The sequence below is a fragment of the Plectropomus leopardus genome, chromosome 17 (assembly GCF_008729295.1).
Source record: "Plectropomus leopardus isolate mb chromosome 17, YSFRI_Pleo_2.0, whole genome shotgun sequence".
Lineage (NCBI taxonomy): Eukaryota > Metazoa > Chordata > Actinopteri > Perciformes > Serranidae > Plectropomus > Plectropomus leopardus.
The window spans coordinates 15,815,599-15,837,158 of record NC_056479.1 but is presented as its reverse complement, the minus strand read 5'-3'; the positions used below and the strand labels follow the sequence as shown (position 1 = coordinate 15,837,158).

Here is a 21,560-nt window from a genome sequence, read left to right as displayed (position 1 = left end):
TGAAATCAAGCCTGTATTGTCCACAATTTGCATAATAACTATTTGAATATAACTTGATGATCAAAACTGATCATATTGCTTTTCAGGTGATCAGTTTTACTCTCCAAAACATATATTAAGTCTTACACTGTGTAAGTTATCACATGCACAATAGTCTGTTCAACTGTCATAGTCTGTCGTCAGTCTCAAAACCAAATGCCTTTGCTTGATGCAATGGATGCTGTTTATGATGACATCACAGTAGACCACTGCAGGGGGTAGTTGCGGCATGCAAGAAGATTTTTTCCCCCCATGCAAGGGAGAATATTAGGTGTGATATCGATGAAAATTTGTGGCCAGATAGACAGGAGTGACAGGAATTCCAGTGAGGTGCTTTGGTGTAGAGCTCCAGCTTTACTGTGTTACAGTGTTATCTTTTTTTGTATTGATGTATTTTTGTATTACATTGTGCTGTGTCTGTTTTTCTGTTTAACTTTCAACTTTAATTTTTATTTGCCCCAGAAGTGCAATTGGTTTTTGCAGCCAGACAGATACAAAACAGAAAAATACAAAAAGCTTATACAGAGTACATTATGGGGATGAGGGGGAGGTTTGGGCACTGGATGTTGCAGATTCAGGGGAAATCAACAATGGTCCCAGGTTACTTTCCCCATTAAAAGCCAAACAGGACTTGCTGCCAGTCACTGCATTAGAATGCACCCTTCATCTACTGTGATGTATGACTAACAGACACTTAACATAAATAAAAATACAGTAACAGTTTCCATGGAAATGTGAGTGAAATATATAATGTAAAACTTTGTACTATTATAATCCTCCTCTGAATAGTATTCAGTTTGCTACAAAAGAGCACTGAATCAGCTAGACAGAAACAATATTCTAACACAGTAACCATTAGTGTCAATAATAAAGTGCAATGTCGGTATATGGTACATTTCCAGGGTCCGCTGCCATACTAACAATTAAACATCCAAACATTTTGACTATTGTTACACAATGCCAATTTTCTTTATTTTGAGGGCACTGACTTTTTATCTGCGACAATAACTTTGTTTTGAAGCATGACATACATGAATATGTGCTATACTATGCAACTTGTCTTAACAAATGCACTTAGAGCTTTGAGAATGCTTAATTCACTGTCAACAAACGCATTAAATGTACAATGTGTAAGATATGGCCAGAGTTTTAGTTTAAAATGTTCACAATATGAACTAATTTCAAGTGTGAGAAAGTAATTATTTATTTATATCAAAGACACGTGTGTGTCGTGTTTCAGATGTGTTTGCTAAAATTAGCATGCTAACTGCTAGCCCCTGCCACGTCTGCCTTGTAATAACCTTTGTACCTCGAGAGGCAATAGTGTCACTGTAACATCCGGTTTGCCCTCAGTCCGACATAAGAGCACAAGAAGTAGAGTGCAGCCACCAATTAGTGCCACAGTAAACTTTTGGTGGCAAAGAAGTGATTAATGCTACAAAGAAGCAAAACAAGAGAAAACACTGATGTGGCTGTCCAGCGCTGGAGAAAGCTCATGCAGACAGCAGCACAGAGAAGACAGAAGAGACCTTCTGCATGGTGAATTTACAGCTCACAGCAAATTCATGCAAAAAAAAGTTTTGTTCTGATATCTTGTGTCGGGGGAAAAAATGTTGTTGCATATTTATAACCTGTCATTAGCTTGTTAACTATAATACATTAATGCCGCTGTAACACTGAATGTCCCACAGAGCCCTATCAAACTTTCAAACGTTGTATGGAAAACAAAACGAATCATCAAAAATTGGTATTAAACTGCCAAAGCTGATTCGATTGGCATAATTCTGAGATGGGTACAACCCTAGCATGGGCACATAGCACTTTTTAAAGTACAAATTTGTCAACTGTCAAGTAAAATACCAAATGCCAACAGTTACATATTACTATTAAAAGAATATTTATAGTTAAGACAACAGTAGCGACACAATGAGTTGGGCTTAAATAAATATCAATGGGCATTTTATATTATTTCTTATATGCTGAATAATGAATAAAAAATATATCCAAAAGATCAGCAGATAGTGAAAATAGCTTTGAACTGTGGGGCTGATTCCCTGAGACACAGGTCACAAAGTAATTCCATATAAGCAAAATGCAGGCAGCCCCATGGCACAGCGTTTGACAACATTTAGATTAAATTAGCGACAAGAATCTATGTCACTGACAGGCCATCGTAAACATATGTTCGGGTGAAATGTTATCGAGGGACAGCTGGGAAGCCATTTGTGATAAATCAAGTCAGATTAACTGCTTGATGTTGTGGTAATTATAGTCCCATTGTAATCTCTTTAATTAGGCTTTAGCGGACAGAGGTGAAACAAATCAAAACATATCGCTTCTCCGTTACCCACCACCAGCTCATATATCGACGTACAGCTCATGCCTTATCAGCGATGCAAGTCAATGCAAAGTCTGGATCACCATACGGAAAACTGTAAATCTAGGAATAACCGTGAACATTATGCTTTCATGTGAGACATAAAACATGAAAGGACGTGTTACCCAGGTATACTTTTTCTACCTGCTTTAGCCAAAAGCCAGTGTCAAGCAAAGGAAATTACTGCACTCTGAGGTGAGAGACAGGGAGAAAGAGTGTGAGAGAAAGGCAATGGGGAGTTAATCCAATCTAATCCAATCTCAATTTGAGATCAAAGGCAACACTTTCACAGAGAAGTTTTCCTGTTTTTCTTGCCTAGCGGGGTCTCTCTCCTCTAGAAACACACAGCGAATAAAGTGTTGCCCAAAATCCTGTGTGCTCTGCCATCCTCCATTTAGGATGGGGCAGGGGCATCTGAGGAGGACATGTGAGGACGTGCTGCAAAGGAAAACACCTCAGCTGAATCCACAAACTTTCGATGGCTCGCAAGCATCCTGTGCGAGGTCACACATGGCACTGTTGGCAAAGGTTCATTAGTGTTTCAGAGTGACCTCTTCGCTTTCTCCTGCTGCCTGCCAGCGAGCCAATAGTCACACTGCTCCAACAAATCACAACTAACTAGACCTTATGTGAGGTTCTGTCCTCTCATTAGCAGCGTCTTAATCGGATCTAAATCTCCAAAAAACAACTTGAGTTTTTGTGAAGTCATAACCTCGCGTGGGTGACGGAGCAACAAGCTCATCGTAATGAAACAGCATTTTGATGCTCCTCGTTTGCTTAAAGTGCAACAGATGCTCATGACTAACTAAAAACATCTGACCACCATCAGACATTACGCATAGCCAAGGCAAAATATGACTTAAACAGACCTTGACCGACTTAATGTGCTTCTCCGCTTTGTGTCGAATATCGGTGGGTTGCTAAGCATTCAAATAAAGCTGCCCTTTAATGATATGCTTGACAGGTCTTAGTTTCAACATGCTTGTAACAGCAAGCCAAAAACATTTCTTATTTCCAGTACTAATCGAGATGGAAAAGATCTGAATTTCGAAACAAATAAACGCCGCCCTGGATTTTATCTAGGCAGTCAGTGTGTTGGAGACACATACACAGGGCACACAGCGGCAAAGAAGGAGTACAACCAGACTTTAAACAGTTTGATGTTTGCTGTGCTGCAAATGCAAGCAGAGTGTTGAGTTTAAACACCAAAACTTTTGTAGTCATTTGTAGGGCAATCTGGAAGCAATAGAGACATTAGTGGCTGACCGCAGTCCCAAAGCTCCCACGCTGAGCTCCCACGCTGGGAGAACTGGGCCGGAACTCCGGCCTCCTCCCCCAGAACCAGGGCCTGGGAACACAGGCCCAGAGGTCAGCCTGAATTATCTCTCCTCCCCTGGTACCAGCCTCACCCGAGGTGCACAACACTTATGCCTCGAGATGCACAGCCAGATAAACATAGCTTTGAATTTATACTGTAAATTTATGCAAACATTGAAGCTCATATTTTAACATCACATGTATCACTATAAAAAAATCAAAAACAGATGGCTCAGATGAAGGCTTTATCTCTTGCTCCAAAGAAAGCAAGACATGAAGACTCAATATTAGATTAAATTAAGGGCACACTTTGATACACATGACCACAATGGCCACAAAAAGTGCATGGATGGTTCCAAAGGAGGGATCTGATCACAAGGAGGTTTTAGTCATCACCACAAATAATGTCTCATCATCTTCCTCATCATCATCATGAACGTCATCATATCTCTAAACACATGATGATGACTAAAAGCATGACAGTTTTTTTGGACTAAGGTCAAAGATGACATTCTCTCCACTGTTTTGGAATACGGAAATTTGTAGAGCCCACAAGGAGAGACATTTCCTCACTGAGGTAGGAATGCTTGTCAGTGTCTGAGAGGGAAGGGCAGGAGGGAGGGGAGGGTCACTTATAGCATGGGAGGGGTACCTGAGTTTAAGTTAGGTCATAGGGAAGGTTAATGTGTGGACGAGGTTAGGAGGGTAGTTATTGACTAGTAAACCCAAAGGCAGGAGGTGTTTACTTGTCAGGAGAACATCTGGTTTTCTCCTGGTGAAAGTGAAGAAGGCTGAGGTTTCAGGGAGCAACAACGACCCTCCCTCTAAGTTTAACAGTATGCTCCTTTTGCAAACTGTGGGGTATTTTTGGGACACTGTGGGTGAACTAGAGTTGGGAAGACGGTTGTTTCTCTAAACTTGACTACACCATATACCTCCGTCTATCTTTCCTTTTCTTTCTTGCTGAGCAGACACAGAGGCCTGAGGGCATGGCAGGGGAAGGGGCTTGAGCTGATCTCTATTTCATGCTGTGGGCGAGAGATCTAGAGTGGAGCCTCATTAGGAATGACAATGGTGCAGGGTTTGCATATTGTCATGGGAAGCACAGAGAATGACTTATGACAAAAAAGGTTACTGCAGAGAAAAGGAGGGATTGGAACCACTACTACAACGCAGTTTGAATCTCCTTGCCGCGTGTTAGCAGCATATTGATTAATTGATTGATTAATTATGTGGACAAATACAGTATTCTAATGCTCTAAACCCAAAAAGTATATGTCAACTTCCAAAAGAATTAACTTTCGTATTTTCAGTTACATGCAATTTGGATAAGTAGTAACTTAAGCTGTGATACACGTCTTCTGCTTCTCAAAGATTTAAAAAAGCCCAACATTTATAATCAAATAAGAAACTGGAATTTTTTTCTACAAGAGTATGAGTCCTGACCATCACAAGGCCAAACAACACAAGCGGTGGACTGGACATCAGGAAGTTTAGGAATTTTCCCAGTGGGCCAATAATGTGAGGGCCGATTTTTTTTCCAACTTCAGCATTATATACCATTTTTTAACACCATACTTGACCATACTAAAAGACGAAATCACACAAGTATCCTTACGCTTACTTTACCAAGTCACTCGCCACTTCTCCCTGTCAGCTCAATCTAGGCCATCTGAATGCATTTACCATGACTGTATAAAATATGTACATATTGGTGCACTACACTTGTAGCTGATTTGACCACGGAGATGCGAATGACAGCTTGCTTGACCGCAGCTTATTTTTAGAATATGCCCTACAGAAGACTGATTGGCTCCCTGCAGGCAGCCAGGCACTGGCAGGTACTGAGTTGGCGACCCCTGATAAGGCTTAAAACGGATGATAGCCAGACCAGCAAATAAATATTTAAAAAAAAAAAATAATACTCCATGACAATATAGTGTGAACTGATGGTTCCTATTAAGATCCGTGTTTAAACACAATTGACTGCTTTGCAATATTTTAAATAGTTCTGAGACACAGGCTATTGAGAAACGGGCTATAGAGTCAAATTAGGTGATCATTAAATTACTTGTAACCTTGGGAAATCAGTTTCAAAATTTTACAAATTAATAACAGATTGTGTGCGTGTGTTTTAATTTTGTGTGTCAAATGGGGGCCCCTTAACAGCAGATTCTCAGGCTGCTTTTTGTTGCCAGTCGACCCTTGCCAAACAACACACATTCACAGTCAAGAATGTTTCTAATGTCCAAAAGAACAGCTGGCCATTCAGACATCAACCCTTCAACAGCTGACAGATCTATACTGACCAAAAAGCAAAGAGAATGTGTCATTTCTTGGCTTTGCAATGGAAATGAAGAGGCTGGGCATGTCTGAACAGTACGTCCCCTTCACCCCATTCCCTCCCAACATCTCTTCCCTCTCCATTGCTTTGTTCTTGCAATACTTGATTGACAGGATAGCCCCTTGAACCGCGATTTTCCCTTTTAAATCTTTTCGTAAGTAGCTTTAAAAGGTAGGGCGGGGGGGAATTCCACTGCACCAAATACAATTTATATTCCACTAATCCCACGATTTTCCAGACACAACTGTATACTGTATTATACTGTGTATCTCATGCACAATACAATGTATAATATCATACAGGTCATGCATACAAGTTATAGAGGAAACTGTTCAAACCCAGTATCTTATTTCTCATGCATTTTTAAGCACATTCCTTCAAAAATCAGCCCTTATGTGTTTGGTATGTTTTAGATCTTGACAATAACTTAAAACAAAGAGGATATGAGCTATGCTTGGCCACTGATGAAACTTGAAGAGGTTTTCTAATTTGATCAACTATCCAAATCCTTCACCAATCACCTTGCTCAACAGGCCATAGAAATATTAAAGTCAGCAGCAGCTAAAATACACTGACAAATAAAGTAAGAAACAATGTCTCACCTCAAATACATCTTCGTCCAGCAACCGTGTCCCAAACACAGTAACACCTTCTGTGCTGACGACAGCATTGTCCCCTCGCAGCAGATCCAAGGTCTCTACCTTCTGACAGTCCAGGTAGAGGGTGACAGACTTGTCCTGCACACTGTAGGCTATCCTGTGCCATCTGAAAGAACAAAGAGCAAGTGACTTTAAAAGATGGTGGAGAGAAGTACGTTGAAAAAGTATTTGGTGTTTGAGTATTTTACTGTCCAGAATCTGCAATGCAAAGAGAAATTTCACAACTCTTTCAAGTCAAGAAAGCCAAAAGTGCCTTTGAGCCTGAGAATGTGAAGGATTGATCCTTTGATCAAGTCAAATCATCGCAGCTAGCAATCAACAAGCATCTTATTCCCTTTAAGGTTGCTCAAGCTCAAGCACAGGGAGTGAGCTGTATGAATCAGGCTACAGAAATGTAAGGCCTGCTCAGATCCAAAGGCTTAAGAAAGTTATACAAGCACAGTTAAAATAAATTACACGGTGCTGGTGAATCTCTGATCTGTGCACACACGCATGTCAGATATGGTGTGCTGTCAAACAAGCATAAAGTTCATTAATATCTGCTCAAACTACCCACTTTCCATCAGCCAGGTTGATCTTCTTGAAGGTGGGGTACATTTCTGGTGTGGGCTGCCCATGCTGGTCCTCATACAGGAAGACAGGCGAACGGCCCACTTCGAGCCCCAGTTGCTGCACTCCCTGGTCATCATACACTGAAAGAAGGAAGAACTGGGAGCCCTTTTTGGCTCGCACTGTTGCCATCACAGAGAAATTCTCAGGAAACATGGAATCTGGTGAAGAGGAGAAGAGAAGAGAAGAGGAGAGGAGAGGAGAGGAGAGGAGAGGAGAGGGAGAGGAGAGGAGGGGAGAGGGAGAGGAGAGGGAGAGGAGAGAAGAGGAGAGGAGAGGAGAGGAGGAAGAGGGAGAGGAGGAGAGGAGAGGAGAGGGAGAGGGGGGGAGGGGAGGAGAGCCCGCACCAGGAAGGAGAGGAGAGGAGAGGAGAGAGGAGGGAGAGGAGGAGAGGAGAGAGAGGAGAGGGAGAGGAGAGAGGAGAGGAGAGGGAGAGGAGAGGAGAGAGAGAGAGGAGAGGAGAGAGGAGAGGAGAGGAGAGAGGAGAGAGAGGGAGAGAAGAGGGAGAGGAGAGGGAGAGAGAGGAGAGGAGAGGGAGAGGAGAAGGAGAGGAGAGGGAGAGGAGAGGAGAGGGAGAGGAGAGGAGAGGGAGAGGAGATGTTAAGTCATTCAAACGAAAGCACAGCAGGGGGCAGATATTTTTATAACATGCTGGCATCACCTGCTGCCAGTGAGACCTGAGTAAAGATAATAATGATGAAAAATATTGCCCATGAAAGCAGCGAGCACTCAGGGGAAGAAGTAAAGTGAGTTCAAAGTCAGATGTCGTAAGGTTTTTACTGAGGGAAAAAAAGTGACACTTTTTTTTTTTTTTTTAGAAATACTCTGGAAAAAAAAAGTCCACTACCAGGGAAGAGCTGTTTGGTAGGAGCACTGAGCTGGATCTTTTTGTCTATCTTGTAGGCCAGGTCCGTCTCTTCCAAGCCCCTCCTGCTGGTGCAGAGACCAGCCTCCAAGGACACCCCCTCCATGTTCTCTGACAGCTCCAGCACTCGCAGAACATCAATGGGATCAGCTGGAAAGGACAAGGAGAAAAAAAATGAACCATCTGCACATTGTTATAGAGCAGAAATACAGGGGTTTATTTTATTTCACACTCACTGAAGCTAATTCCACCCCTGTGAACAAGTAAACATGCTTTAAAATAAATCCCTGTTTATTCCTGTTTCTAGAATTGTATGAAAAACTATGAAAAAGATTTATGATAGGGGTGGCAGATTGCAGCCACACGCTTTCAGTCATGTCAGTGTAATACTTAAACTCTGCCAATGTGACAGCACTTTGTTGTCTGGCTCAGTTAAGTGCTGGTTGTTACTGAGCTGAAGAGGAGGGTTTAATGTGGCTGGAAGCCGGTTTTAAAGTGCGGAGGCTTCCTGCTTCCTAGGAGTCAGAAGAGACGAGCTCCTCTGAGATGTGGCGGCAGGTGGCCAGGCTTCTGTGGGTGTTATTATAGGATAGGGGTGGTACACAGCCTAACCCGTAATCCTACTGCAGCACACCTGACAGCTGACACCTGCACACCACTCACCCTGCACCAGTGAGCAAACAATATGTCCGCATCGCATTTATCACAATTTGAGCACTTCACTGGCACAAATAACTGCATCAGTGATTCATATATTCTGGCTGCTATTCTGTCCTAACAAGTCAGCTAGTGTATGAAATCTCCGAAGCTTATTTCCCAGAGAAAAGAAACATTTCTGCCAATGGGGTAAGTTCATTTTATTTGTTCCACATGCAGCTCCCTTGTTTCAGGTGTTTTCCATAAGTGCATGTTATTATTTGGAAATAAGACGGGCCAAGTGCTGCCACACTACCAAGAGAATCAACAGTATTCTAATTAACAAGTTGATTTTAATTACAAACATGACCATATGAATTGTTAAAATGGAGATTTTTTTTTGTTGAGCAAATGCCTTTGCAGATATGAGGTTTCTCCCAGGGTCGGCTCTCTCATTACAACAAGCCTGAGCTTTATTTGCAGTCCGCTGCTCCTGTTATCAGATGTTCTGTTGATAAAGTGCTGCCGTGAGCATTAGCCAGGATCAGAGTTTTGTGCGCAGCCAGTCTCCCACCAGCTGCTAGAGAGAGCCTGTTCGGGGCAACTCAGCACTTAGCATTCCAGGCATTTGAAATGAGGATCCTAAACCCCAAATTGCCTCCTGTAGCTCTTGCTGCTCATACAGAGCTCGCCTTTTATTCTCCTTGTTAATTAAACATGTGGAGAGAGTTTACCGTTGCCCAGACGTTGCTTGCAGAAAAACACAATGTTACATTTTATGGCATTATTTATTTGCATAGCAGAGGCCGTTTATTCCAATCAGCTTTGGGAGCTCGCCCTCTCACTCCCCTAGCATGGCAACAGGGCTGTAAATAGGTTAAGCTGTGAATTACAGCCAGGCTCCAACAATGGAAAACATTAGGTGCAGATCTAAAGGTATTTAAGACCTCAGGGCTTAAATTTTGAATTTATATTAGAGTCATAAACAAGCAGTGTATATTAAATAATTAGAGGAGTTGCTGGCTTCTAATTACAGAAACCTCAGGCTGTTGTATGTGTAGCAATAAATGTTCACCCACACACAGTCTGGAATAATTTTCAAATCTGCTCTCGCCACTGCGATAGAGAACCAAGAACTAAATGTCAAGAAATAAGGTGTCTATTGACTCTAAAAGGTCACAGCCCAGTCACCCACACTTATTCCAAGAATAGGTACACTGACATTGTTTTTGATTTTACATTCACATCTTGGATTCTTGTCTTTTGTCCTTATGTGGTGGCCTGATGAACAAAATTAACATTGCCGGTTAAAGCTGGGGTAATCAGCATTTGATAATACAACCTTCTCCTGCAACTTTCCCAACAGAAGACCATGGGCATACACACGTTTCATACAGTAACCTAGTGATTTCAATAGTACTTTTTCTAATTTTTATTGTAGCGTTTTGCTCAGCTCCTCCTTACCTCACTCTCTCTGTGCGTTTATCAGACCATAAATTAAACAAGAATTAACTAGCCACCCAACGGTTCCTTTGCTTCGCTCCCCAACACTGTGGACTGCTTCACCAGGACAGCAGCTCCAGAGATGGACTTTCAGTCAGCAGCTGTTGTGCCGGTGCAAACCCCCCAGCACTAGGTGTCCCAGCAGGCTGGTAGCCAGCAGCATCACTGGGTCTAACTTGTGTAATGGCAGCAACAGAAAGTTGACTGATTCAATCTGAGGTTTGCACTGCCTGGATTTGGGTTGCTGCACCTGCTGACTAGGGATCAACTATTTTTTTCTTCAGCTATGCTGATATGGACATGTTTTATTTTGTTCGTGGTTTCGTTAGACTCTCTTTTTGATAAGTCTGTCTTTCTTTTTTGGATTGCTCTGCGGTGTATGCAGCTGTTACCAAATCAGAAAAACTAACTTTCTCTCTGATTTTCCACCACTGAACCACACTTTCACTGAAGGTACATGCATCTGCATTTGTACAACAGATAGTAGGAATATTCTCTTTCTGAAACAACCTGTAATTGGCCAAAGTTTCTCGTAAGGGGCTTGATTATCTAAAGGTTGACAACACCAGAGCCAAAAGGGGGTGCAGAAGTCGACTTTCTCTCAGTCCACTTGAGTTACAATATGCTCATAGTTTAGGAAAGTTAAGAAAGTCATCAAAATGCTTGCTGCATCCTAAAATGCTCTGATCAGCCTGAAAGATATGCTGCATCAAAGTCCCCTTTATTCGTAAAGGCTCAATCTTTATTAAATATGTGAGCATCTGCATTTCTGTCAAACATCGTTTTTATTCGCATCAGTTTACTCTGCATTTTACACCATGTCTGGGTCCTAATCCCTAATGTTTGTATTTAATTGAATTGGTAGGAGTGTGTCTGTCTTTGTCTGATACCAAATAAGCTGTTTGTAGCCCTGCCATGGCCTAGACTATAAATCAATTTCCTTTTGAATAGTAACATTTTAAGTTTGCGATATAGTCAAAGGTCAGAATCCAGTAATCTCTCTCTCCCTCATCGCTCTCTGTCTCTATCTATCTATCTTGTTATTATTTTATCTCTCTCATACATACTCATGCAGAGGGAGGAAGAGAGGTCACAAGGCTGTGCTGTTTGTAACAGTCTGAATAATGTTTTAAACTGAAGCAACATGGATCTAATTATACAGGATTCCTGTCAGGCCATCCAGAGCAGCACCTGACAAAATAGCCTCAAGACAAAATAACACAATTAACTTTGCAGCAGAATTGTTTAATTTCAAGTAGTCCAAAGATGATGGGCTCTATCTTATGCTAGGTGTAAGACGGCTCACGGCGCAACACCAGTGTTATTGCTAGTGTCAGACCAACGCAGTTGTCATTTTCACACCTGGCACCTACATCCTTTATATAACAAATGTACTTGCGCCCATCTGTGCGCCCCCGGGCCTGTCCGTCCTTAAGTGAGGTGTGGTCAGGCGCACTGTTGGCGGGTTGCTATTTTGAGGCAACAGAAAGCGAATGCGCCCCTGACCAAATAAAAGCCCGCTTTGCCTTTGCTGCTTCTGTGGATATCTGCTGCTTCCGCAAATTATCTGCTTGCGAGCCTTCACCTCGTACATAAGCAGATTGGTTTCTTCAGCAGAACACCTCTCACATCTGTAATCTGCCAAATCCGTCATTTAGATTGCAATTCCCCAATTCCTGGCGCACCTGGCTGGGAGCTGACGCACAGATTGGTTAATTCATGTCCCCCCCAAAACACACCCATGACTAATTCAGTAGAAATACAACCCCTCTGCGCCGTGCGCTGCACCTTGCGCCCAGATTATCCACCATTTAACTAGTAAAATGGACTTTGGCAAGCCCTAAACACATTTGCGCCATGTGCTTTAGATCGTCTAAATAGGGCCCGATATGTCAGTGCACCCCGTGAACCACATAAAGTACACTTCTGCCTTAACCACCATGAGTTTTAAAAATATCTGTTACCCAATTCAAGGCATGTCCCAGCTATGGTCTGTGGGGAGACTGTTGACCTCTGACACTCTCAAGACAACAGAGAACAGTCAAGTTGCGCAACAATGCCAAAGGGAGAAATCTGAGACATGCGGCTGAAATTCTTCCCAAAAAAAGAAAGTAACTGCTTTCACATTTGTCTGTCAGTTAACCGTGCAGGGAATAATAGGCACCCCAAATCCAAGTGGGCAAAATAAATTGTTATAAGTTTGGCAAGCCATTTCGAAAAAACGTGGGAAAAACCTGTGCTGGACTCCAGAGGATGCAGCCAAGCTGCTGCAACAACATTAAAAGCTAGTTGAATAAGCTTGACCCACATAAAATACAAGTATCCCCTATTTCACCATTTCAATACCACCAACTCTGACTCTGGCTTCAAGAGGAAAGCCCCAGGCTTGTGGCAGGTGGCCATATAAAGTCTGGATCCATGCAGCAATCAATAAAAAAAATGCATCTTTTCCCTGCTTTGGATCCATTTATGTCACCTGAAGTTTTGCCAATTCGTGCAGCCTCTGTACCTATCCTGCAGCATTGACTGTCTGAGCAGGCTTTGCTCGCATCACATTAGGCTTTGAGCTAATCATGTCCTTATCTCACCTGTCAAAGTATTTTACTTCAGAAGGAATGTAGGAAGAGCGTAAAGGAGATCAACATCTTCAAGAACATAATGCTATGGCCAATAATAGACAGAAGTCTTTTCTCTGTCGGCCCGTGCAGCGGGCTGTCCCCATCGGTTAAAGATATGGCTCAACATGTTTGAAATAGCATCGTAGAATCTCCAAGGACTGATGACTCAGAGTGTTTTCCAATCACGCCAGAAGGTCAGAGTACATGGGAAGGAGCTGAAGCATCCAGCAATTTCACAGACATCTGGCATTTCTGCATTTCTCTTTCTTGTGTGTTTTTTTTTTTTTCTATGAGACAACCATGTCTGCCCAGCAACAGAGCTGTTCACAGTCTCTCTGACAGAAACGAGCTGAGCACTCCACCTCACAGATCATGCTCTATCCCCCTGGAAATGCCACCAAACAGTCCACATCTGTGTGTCTTCTCTGGCTGTGTGACACTTGACACAGTTTCTCCATGCCCTGCGGTCGTACAACTCAGCACCACTTCAGTCATACATGGAAATAAAGTGTTCTCTGTGTTTCTAAAGCTGATGTCTCTGAAGACATTCTTTATGACTCACACCACCTACACTCCCAGCTCAGCCTGAAAATACCACTCGCACACGCACAATACTACTCTGTCAAAAACGATCGCGCCTGGGAACTGGGGAATTTTAACAAGAAATGAAGCCAGAATTAATCTGTGCAATGACAATTTCTCATAGTATCTTGGACCACACCCTGAGATGAGTGGAGGAAAAGAAATTCGTTTGAAATTCCCCAAAAAACAAATGTTGAGGGGTAATTTAATAAGAAATGAAGTCAGAATGAATCTGGGCAATGACAATTTACCATAGTATATTGGACCACACCCTGAGATGAGTGGAGGAAAAGAAATTCGTATGAAATTCCCCAAAAACGAATGTTGAGGGGGCATTCCTTAAGAAAACATTTTAAATGCAACAAGATGTAAAAAAAAAAAGAAGGGAAAAAGGAGTCTAATCATGAAAAATTAATGACAGTTTCAGTGGAAGTGCTTGAATAAATCCAGACGCTGTTTCTCCCAGGCTCCATGAAGAACAGCCTTAATCTAATTAGCCGTGGGTGTGACCTTTTGTCTGGGTCACTGCTGTGTGTGGACAAGAACACTATGAGGTGAGGAGAGCTAATGCACACTCTGAATAGATGAAAATGTAAACACACGAACAGCCAACATACACCGACTGCACACATAGTCACACGAGTATAGCCAAACAGCCGGCTCACAATGTTTATATGCAACTCAATTATAACGGCCACAGAGAGGGAAAAACAGCACTCTGGACCTCTGCCCTAGTCAAATTTCTCTCTGAACCAGTGTATTATTTTATCTGTCAAACACTTGGCCCTTTTCTTGTAAACAAGGGCTTTTAAAACAAAGAAAACCGTGTTGCAAATATCTCTGACAAAGGTAAATTTACTGTAACAGAGACATTTGTTGGGCTGGAAGCATGCAAACTGAGAGGCAGTGATAGTTATCACCCTAAATGTGCTTTGTGGTTGAGTCTGCTTTGAGTTATCGCTGAAAGTTTAGGAGCAAGTCAAGTCAGCGGTTGTGTAGACAACTGCTGGGAACGGCTTTAAGCATATTCTGAGGGGTTATAAAGTCATGGATACTATTAAGAGACAATAAAAGCAACCAGCGGTGCCTAAAATTAAGTCTTTGATCCATTTTAAGCACATAGTCTGCAACAAATTATTTTTAATACCACATTACTAGAGACAGACTATTAATATTTCTATAATTATGCTCTCCTGTCTGTGTAGGCCTTAGATACAAGCCACCCAACTAAATCCAAACAAAGAGGTTATGGCTGATGTAAGACACTCTGTGGCTGAGGAGTTTCATACTGAACTGCACAGGCGCTGAGAGAGAGCGACTGACTAATCGATTAATCAATTAATTGTTGTAGCTCTAGATTTAACCATCTATTGTGCATATGCATTCTCATAATATACTGTATATAGACTAGTAAACCTGCTTACAATGATAAACCAGACATGACCAACAATGTCTAAAATGATCATACATCAGGGCACAATGTATGATATATAATATATATCATATAAAACATGCATGATAGTTGCACAAATGCAGGTACTGTGTTTATCCTGCCTTACAATCCTATAGCATTTGGTTATTATAGTAAGTGAACTTGCATAGATCTGGCTTGTGCCTCTATAGAAATACTGTATGCAGGCCACTTTTTCCCTCACATCCCCTCGCCCACTTTGCACTACAAGGGGAAGATGCCGAAATTGTTAATTAAATGGTAAAACGAATTTCAATTTAATATGATCTGTAACAATTATTTAAACAACTCAGCTTGCTCCAAGTGCTCTGCTGAATATAGGTCAGTGTCCTGATGTTACTCTTGGTGTTAAAGCTGCTGAAGAGTCTGGTAGCATCCGGTTACACATTTCTTTCCAATTCACATCAGCACCACATTCTTCAATCTCCACAGTTTGTTCTGCTCGTGTTTATTCACAGCGTGATGGGCAGACACAGGCCAAGAGCTGTTGGGCCCACAGAGAAAACACCTGCCCCTCAAGGCCCATAACCGGACAGGCACTCCACACACAGAAAAACACACTTGTACTTCTATACTTGTGAGGATGTTCTCTGACTGCAATGAATCCAAACCCTTGCTATAATCTCCAATGCATACCTAACATGGGCCTGACACCATTTCTAATCGCTAATCACTGAAATCCATGTAAGAGGTGGGGCTGTGGGTTTAAAAATGTCCTCTTGGTGTCAGATTTGAATCGCTCTGAGGATATCAGGTCTTCATAAATATGTAACATAACACTACCACGTCAAATACGAGCGCGCACACACCATCCTTATGCACATGTGCATGCATACATCAGGCGCCGAGGATTACCCAGATACAAACATGCAAGCCCATTCAAGTTTCAACCCCAAGCTATCATTTAGTCTCTAATAACACTGAAGCAACTATTAAGGAGAGGTGGCCATAGCAAAGTATAACACTATGTGCGACATACTCAAACACGCCGTGTCAGGTGGGTATATACACAGGCTGCACAAAGAGATGTTTGCCCATAATCAGCCAGCTTTTTAACATTACAGTGTGGGTAGTAAATAAACTGGTGAATTTACCTCCAGCATCCAGATCTCCATGTTTCTCTCTGGCCTCAAATGTGATTTTCGCTGGCTCCACGGTTGTTGCTCAATTGTATTTCCGCATTTTCGTTTGCCCGTCACCGTGGCCACCACGGACGTCGAAGAAATCCACACCTGCCTCTTTCCCTCTCTCTCAAAAAGCACAAAAACAGCTCAATGGGTAAAAAATAAGCAGTGCCGGCGAATTATAAACCAATATTATGTTACCGCGTTCCCTATTCCTACACTAAAAACGTCTTACGAAACACCCTTTAGCTTACACCGCGGGGCCGTTTGCTACCTGCCAGCTGCCATTTTGTTTCCTCTAACAAAAAAAGCGGCCCAAACCGACTTCCCTATAATACATCACGGTCCAAGCGCAAGCTCGTATTACGTCATCCTGGCGGAACTGTTTATGGTCAGCTGCATTCTGGTAGTTGTAGTTTTTCTTCCTCTTAAAGAACCAGTTTTATTAATCACATTCAAAATTGAAAATTTCCAAGAATGAACATTATAGAAATAATCTGCTCATTATTTTATCTTATCTAAATCTTATCATAGCTAAATTTTACACTCATCAAATATATATTTTTAAAGAAGCTAGCATTATTTACCACTTAAAAAAATCAGATCTATATAGGTCTACATATCTTAAAACAATATAAAACAAAAAAAAAGTTATAAGAAAAAGTAACCAAAACTATTAATTTCGGCATTTTTTTACAACTTTGGTATATAACTAATTAGGTAAACCTCTGTGTGTCTACATACTTTTATTTTATTTTAATTTTATTTTATTTTTTTCTGTCTGTTTATACCTACTTGTCTCATTATTCTCATTTGTAAAATTTTGTATTGACCACTTAATGTACTGTTTTCAAAACTGCTAATAAAATGTTATAAATAAACATATAAATAAATAAATATATATTTTTAAAAACCTCTTGAGCAAAAGCCCTTTTCCTCTTTCAAAAGTGTTTGCATCTTTGTACTGCATAAACAGCCTAGTTTTATGGTAAGACCTTATTTCCAGCTGTGAAATACTTCTTAAAGAAGTTCTGCTCCTTTGTGCTTCTTAGGAACACTTTGTAGAAATTCTTAACAAGTATTGTGGGCCTTCGCAGCTCAGCATCTCTGCTGAAGGACACTTAGGAGGTTCAGAGCAGTTGAAATATGAGCCAGGTCACGGTGTCACTGAGGGTAGCATATTGTTTTCCCTTTACAGATAGCTTTGGAAGGAAAGCTTACTCCTATGGCCTCTATTAAAATGTGAATGTGCATGTGATGGATGATAATAAAAACTTCTCTGAGGCCTATAAAGTGGGATATAGAGCCATTTGACATGTAAGGGGACACTGCAAAGAGGTCAGCCCCTCTGATGTCTAGTCATTGCAATTCTACAGGAAGCATCTCCATCTAGTCCCACCAGAAAGCTTCTTGAAGCATCCAGTGATCAGAAATGCAGAGCCATTGAAGCCTGAGGGAAAGGGAGTTGCTGAGTTTCTGGAAGCCAGATGTGTGCTGAATACTATAGATCGCAGTCCGGCGCCATGAAGTGTTCAAGCATAATTTCAACATATAAAAGACTTGGGGCAAATCCAAGCATTTTGCCTCGTCAAGAAGTCTGAGAAGCAGTTTGATATGACACTTGCAGCATCAGCAGCTAGGGACAGACATCAGCATCTCTGACACTTCTGATGTTTAATGTTTCCCATTATGGAAACGCAAACTCACACAACAGAAGAAAAACACAAGCGCTGTAACAGACGTACAAATTCCTCTTTTTCTATTCTCTCTCCTGCTAAATTCAGCTGCCTTTTTCATTTGTTTTCATTTGCCACTAATTTGTTGCTGGATCAAAGGCGAACAAGGCTTGCCGTCTTCCTTTGGGAGTCTGGTGCAGGATTGGCAAGGAGGCTGGATCAAACGGGACACAGTTAGGGGGCTGTATGCACGATTTCCCCCGTCATAGAACCAGCCAAGGATGAGGCAGGGCATGAGCAAGAGGAGAACGATGATGTAAAAGAAGAGATAAGGCATATAAAACAAAAACAAACACTGCCTATTCCCAGGAACAGAACAAAAGGAAAAGAAGGAAAGGAAAACCGAACAAAAATGTGTCGAGGCAAAAGAACAGAGGATCCAAACTGAAACTAGCTGTGGACGTGTGCAAGAATGCCTCACTTCCTGTCAGCAAACATAACTACAAAGTGCTCTCTCATCTCTCCCAAACACACACAGAAAGCATATGGGAAAACATTCTGACACTGCACACACACACACACACACACACACACACACACACACACACACACACACACACACACACAGATTATCAGCCTCATGCACATATCTGAGACTGCCATATCAGCAACACCATATGTCCCATGCACTTTGAAATGATTGCAGCCTCTCACTTCACAGGCCCGCTCATTAGAGAGCAGTGGACACCACAGCTGCTGCGTCACTTGAATGTGATCATGTCGGTTGGGCCTACTTCCTCCCACCATCACTTTGTGTCATCCAGAGAATCCCAAAAATCATGCGGGCCATAAAAGTGGCTGCATGTGGAAAGGCATGAGTGAAAATCTTTAAGCACTTCTGGTGACCACAGGGTTAATGCCTGCTGTTGAGGCATGTCACTCCATCAGGGATTTTCTAAACCACCACACCTGCAAGGAAGTAGTCTGCTGCCAGTTGAGGATACTCAGGACTCGGCCTCAGGGCATGCAGGCCTGTGTGGGCGACAGATAGCACATACAGTATGGATGCACAAGCTAGTTGTCACTGGCTATCTTGGGGATGAGGATGTCTTAAAAGTGAAGTGGGTAAGATTTAGGGGGATTTAGTGGTGTCTAGTGGTGAAGACTGTAGAATTGCAACCAGTTTTTCAGGCTAGAATTCATTCAGTGTTTAATGTTCAGGAGGTTTTTACCAGGACATGAATTATCCACAGATGACTTTTACTCTATAAAACAAACCAACCCAGTGATTTAAACTGGTAAAACCACGGAATAAAGCAATAAAATGTTACAAATCAGTGTTATTCTAATGCTGCTTAATGCAGCTGCTAACTACAGTGGCAGACCCAAAAAAAAAGCAAAAACATAGATGGCCCAATCTGGAGCCAGTGTTGTCTTTTGTCCTTCTGGGCTAAGGTGGACACAGGGAACATGGCATTATCCACAAATGAGGACCCACTTCCAATGTAGATATAAACAGCTTTTTCTAAGACAGGTATGTCCAAAGTCTGGTCCTAGGGCCAATCATGGCCCTTGGACACTTTTTAAAATCATACAGTTTGTAGACATGCACCAAGTAGGAACTATGCAGTCAGATATAATGTGTTTATATAAAGATTTAATAAACAAGCAAACAAATGGAGAAAGAAGCCCGAAAGCAATGACAACCAGGGCCACCGCTTTCAGTAGCAATGGATAGTTTAATACGTTTTTTAAGTGGAAGATGAAATAAGTGCATTTGTCTAATTTGCACGTGATTTTTTTTAGTAACCCATATAAATATGAAAAGCAGCTGGGCCCCAAAGTTTTTGCACATTATCTAATCTGGCTCCCATTCAAAAAAGTCTGGACACCCCTGTTCTAAGGTAACAAAAACACAAAAAATCTTATTTTCAGTTGATTATACACTGAAGAAAAGATACTGATTATGTCGTAGTTTATTTCTGCAAATATATACCCCTAAAACATAAACACTGGACCAGCGCTTGCACACGATTGATTGACCTTCTTTATTTTCTTATCATGCACACAATGTGGCCAACCTCCATGGGTGAATAAGACACCAAAAGCAGAGTGGTCCAACATTTCCTTACATTTGATTTCAAACTCTGCAGTTATTTCCATGCTCGACCTTGAACAACTTATTCATCTTTCTCCCAAGCTTGAAAAATAAAATCTGCAATAAAAAAGTTCCCATCCTGGCATTTTACTAAAACAAGCACATCCTTTACATCCTGCCAAACAGGACAAAAAATTAACCTCATGCTCAATTTCATCTTAATTTCATCAAGCTCACACATCAAACAAATTCTGTCACCCTATAAGCAAGCCTGGAAGTGCAACAAATGTGGTCACCAGAGAGAGACAGACAGCTGTTTGACAGGCCCTCTTCTTCTTGCAGGTGGATGACTGAAAAATTGTAGCTACTTCCTTCCTACAAAACATAGAGTGCCTTACAGTGCGTAAAATATGACCTGGGTTTGTAGCATGCAATAAAACATGTAAAGTATGTAAGCGTGCCAGAATAATCATAACTGAGGCAGTAAGAGTGTTAGTGCTAAGCGCCTTCACTTAAGACCTATGTGAGCAGAGGGCACATTAAACAGATCCATGACAGGAATTTTAATCCACTCTGTTCGGTCAGTGTTCAGCCATTCACCTCTTTCTCAAGACAACGTTAAACCTTTTCACAGTAAACCGACGCTGGTCACAAGCAAACTCGAACATGACATCATACATCTCCCGAGGTTGCTGCAGCTCACCTGACGTAGGGAGCAAAGAAGGACGCATGGAAATTTAAAAAAAAAAAAAAAAGTTGGGAATATGTTCAATTATAATGCAAGCTGGAGCATGAAAACGCTGAATCCATCATAACTCCTTGCGCAACGACGCGGATAATTAATATGTATGCATAGAGAAAAATAACTTATTCATAATTGCATTTGAAAACGACAACTTCTAAAAGTCATTTGAGCCAGCTCAAAGTTTATTAATCCCAGCCTGAAGCGACTCTTTGGAGCAAGTAGCAGCATCACCAAAACATCCAGATTCAAAGCGCAGATAAAAGCATTAATGCACCGGGATCAAAAGTGAACATTAGAAGACAGATATCATGCTTCTGCGCCAGTAACTTCGTGTTAGCTGCAGACCAAGTGATGAATGAAACTCAGATAAAGGGGACAGTGCACCATTCATGCGCAACTAGATACTTTACCAGCTCGTGTCGCCGTTACATGCAGCAGGATCAAAAGAAACAGCGGTATTCTCCTGCGCGACCTGCTCCTTATTAAATGCTCCATCTTTCCACGCGGAGACCCCCCTCTGCCTCCGCCAGCACAACTTTAATCTGAAGTTATATTTACAGGAACTCAACAGCCATGCGGGGACTGGAGGACAGAAGCCAGTCTGTAGTTCCACTTGCTTGATTGTTAGGAGTTGGGAGTTTTGTTGTGGTGGCTCCTCTCAGTGTCGCTCAGTCCCTCTCATTCAATTTCTCCCTCTCACCATCACTCCCTCCCTCTGCTCTCCACCTCCTCCGCCTCTTCCCTCCCATAGGACGGTCCCGGGGACGCCTGGATAAGCAGTGCGCCTGCAGGAGAAAAAAAAAAAACACGCCCATCTTAAATCATGTTTATAACTAGAGATAATTTGTGAGTTCTCACTGAGTAAAGGTGGCCATTAGGCACATAAGTGTTGTAGAG

At 41.9% G+C, this 21,560-nt stretch overlaps 1 protein-coding gene across 3 annotated transcripts in view; it reads right to left on the bottom strand.

Moving 5' to 3' along the window:
* Window positions 1-21,311, bottom strand: part of col5a3a (collagen, type V, alpha 3a) — a 62,688-nt gene extending 41,377 nt beyond the window's left edge. For all 3 annotated transcript variants that reach the window (XM_042504858.1, XM_042504860.1, XM_042504861.1), the window contains exons 1-4: window positions 21,074-21,311; window positions 8,193-8,360; window positions 7,293-7,506; window positions 6,680-6,842 (exon numbers count right to left, since the gene is read on the bottom strand). In XM_042504858.1, the coding sequence (XP_042360792.1) occupies window positions 6,680-6,842; window positions 7,293-7,506; window positions 8,193-8,360; window positions 21,074-21,158 (630 nt within the window). In that variant the 5' untranslated portion in view covers window positions 21,159-21,311. The remainder of the gene's footprint in view (window positions 1-6,679; window positions 6,843-7,292; window positions 7,507-8,192; window positions 8,361-21,073) is intronic.
* Window positions 21,312-21,560: the final 249 nt, after the last annotated feature.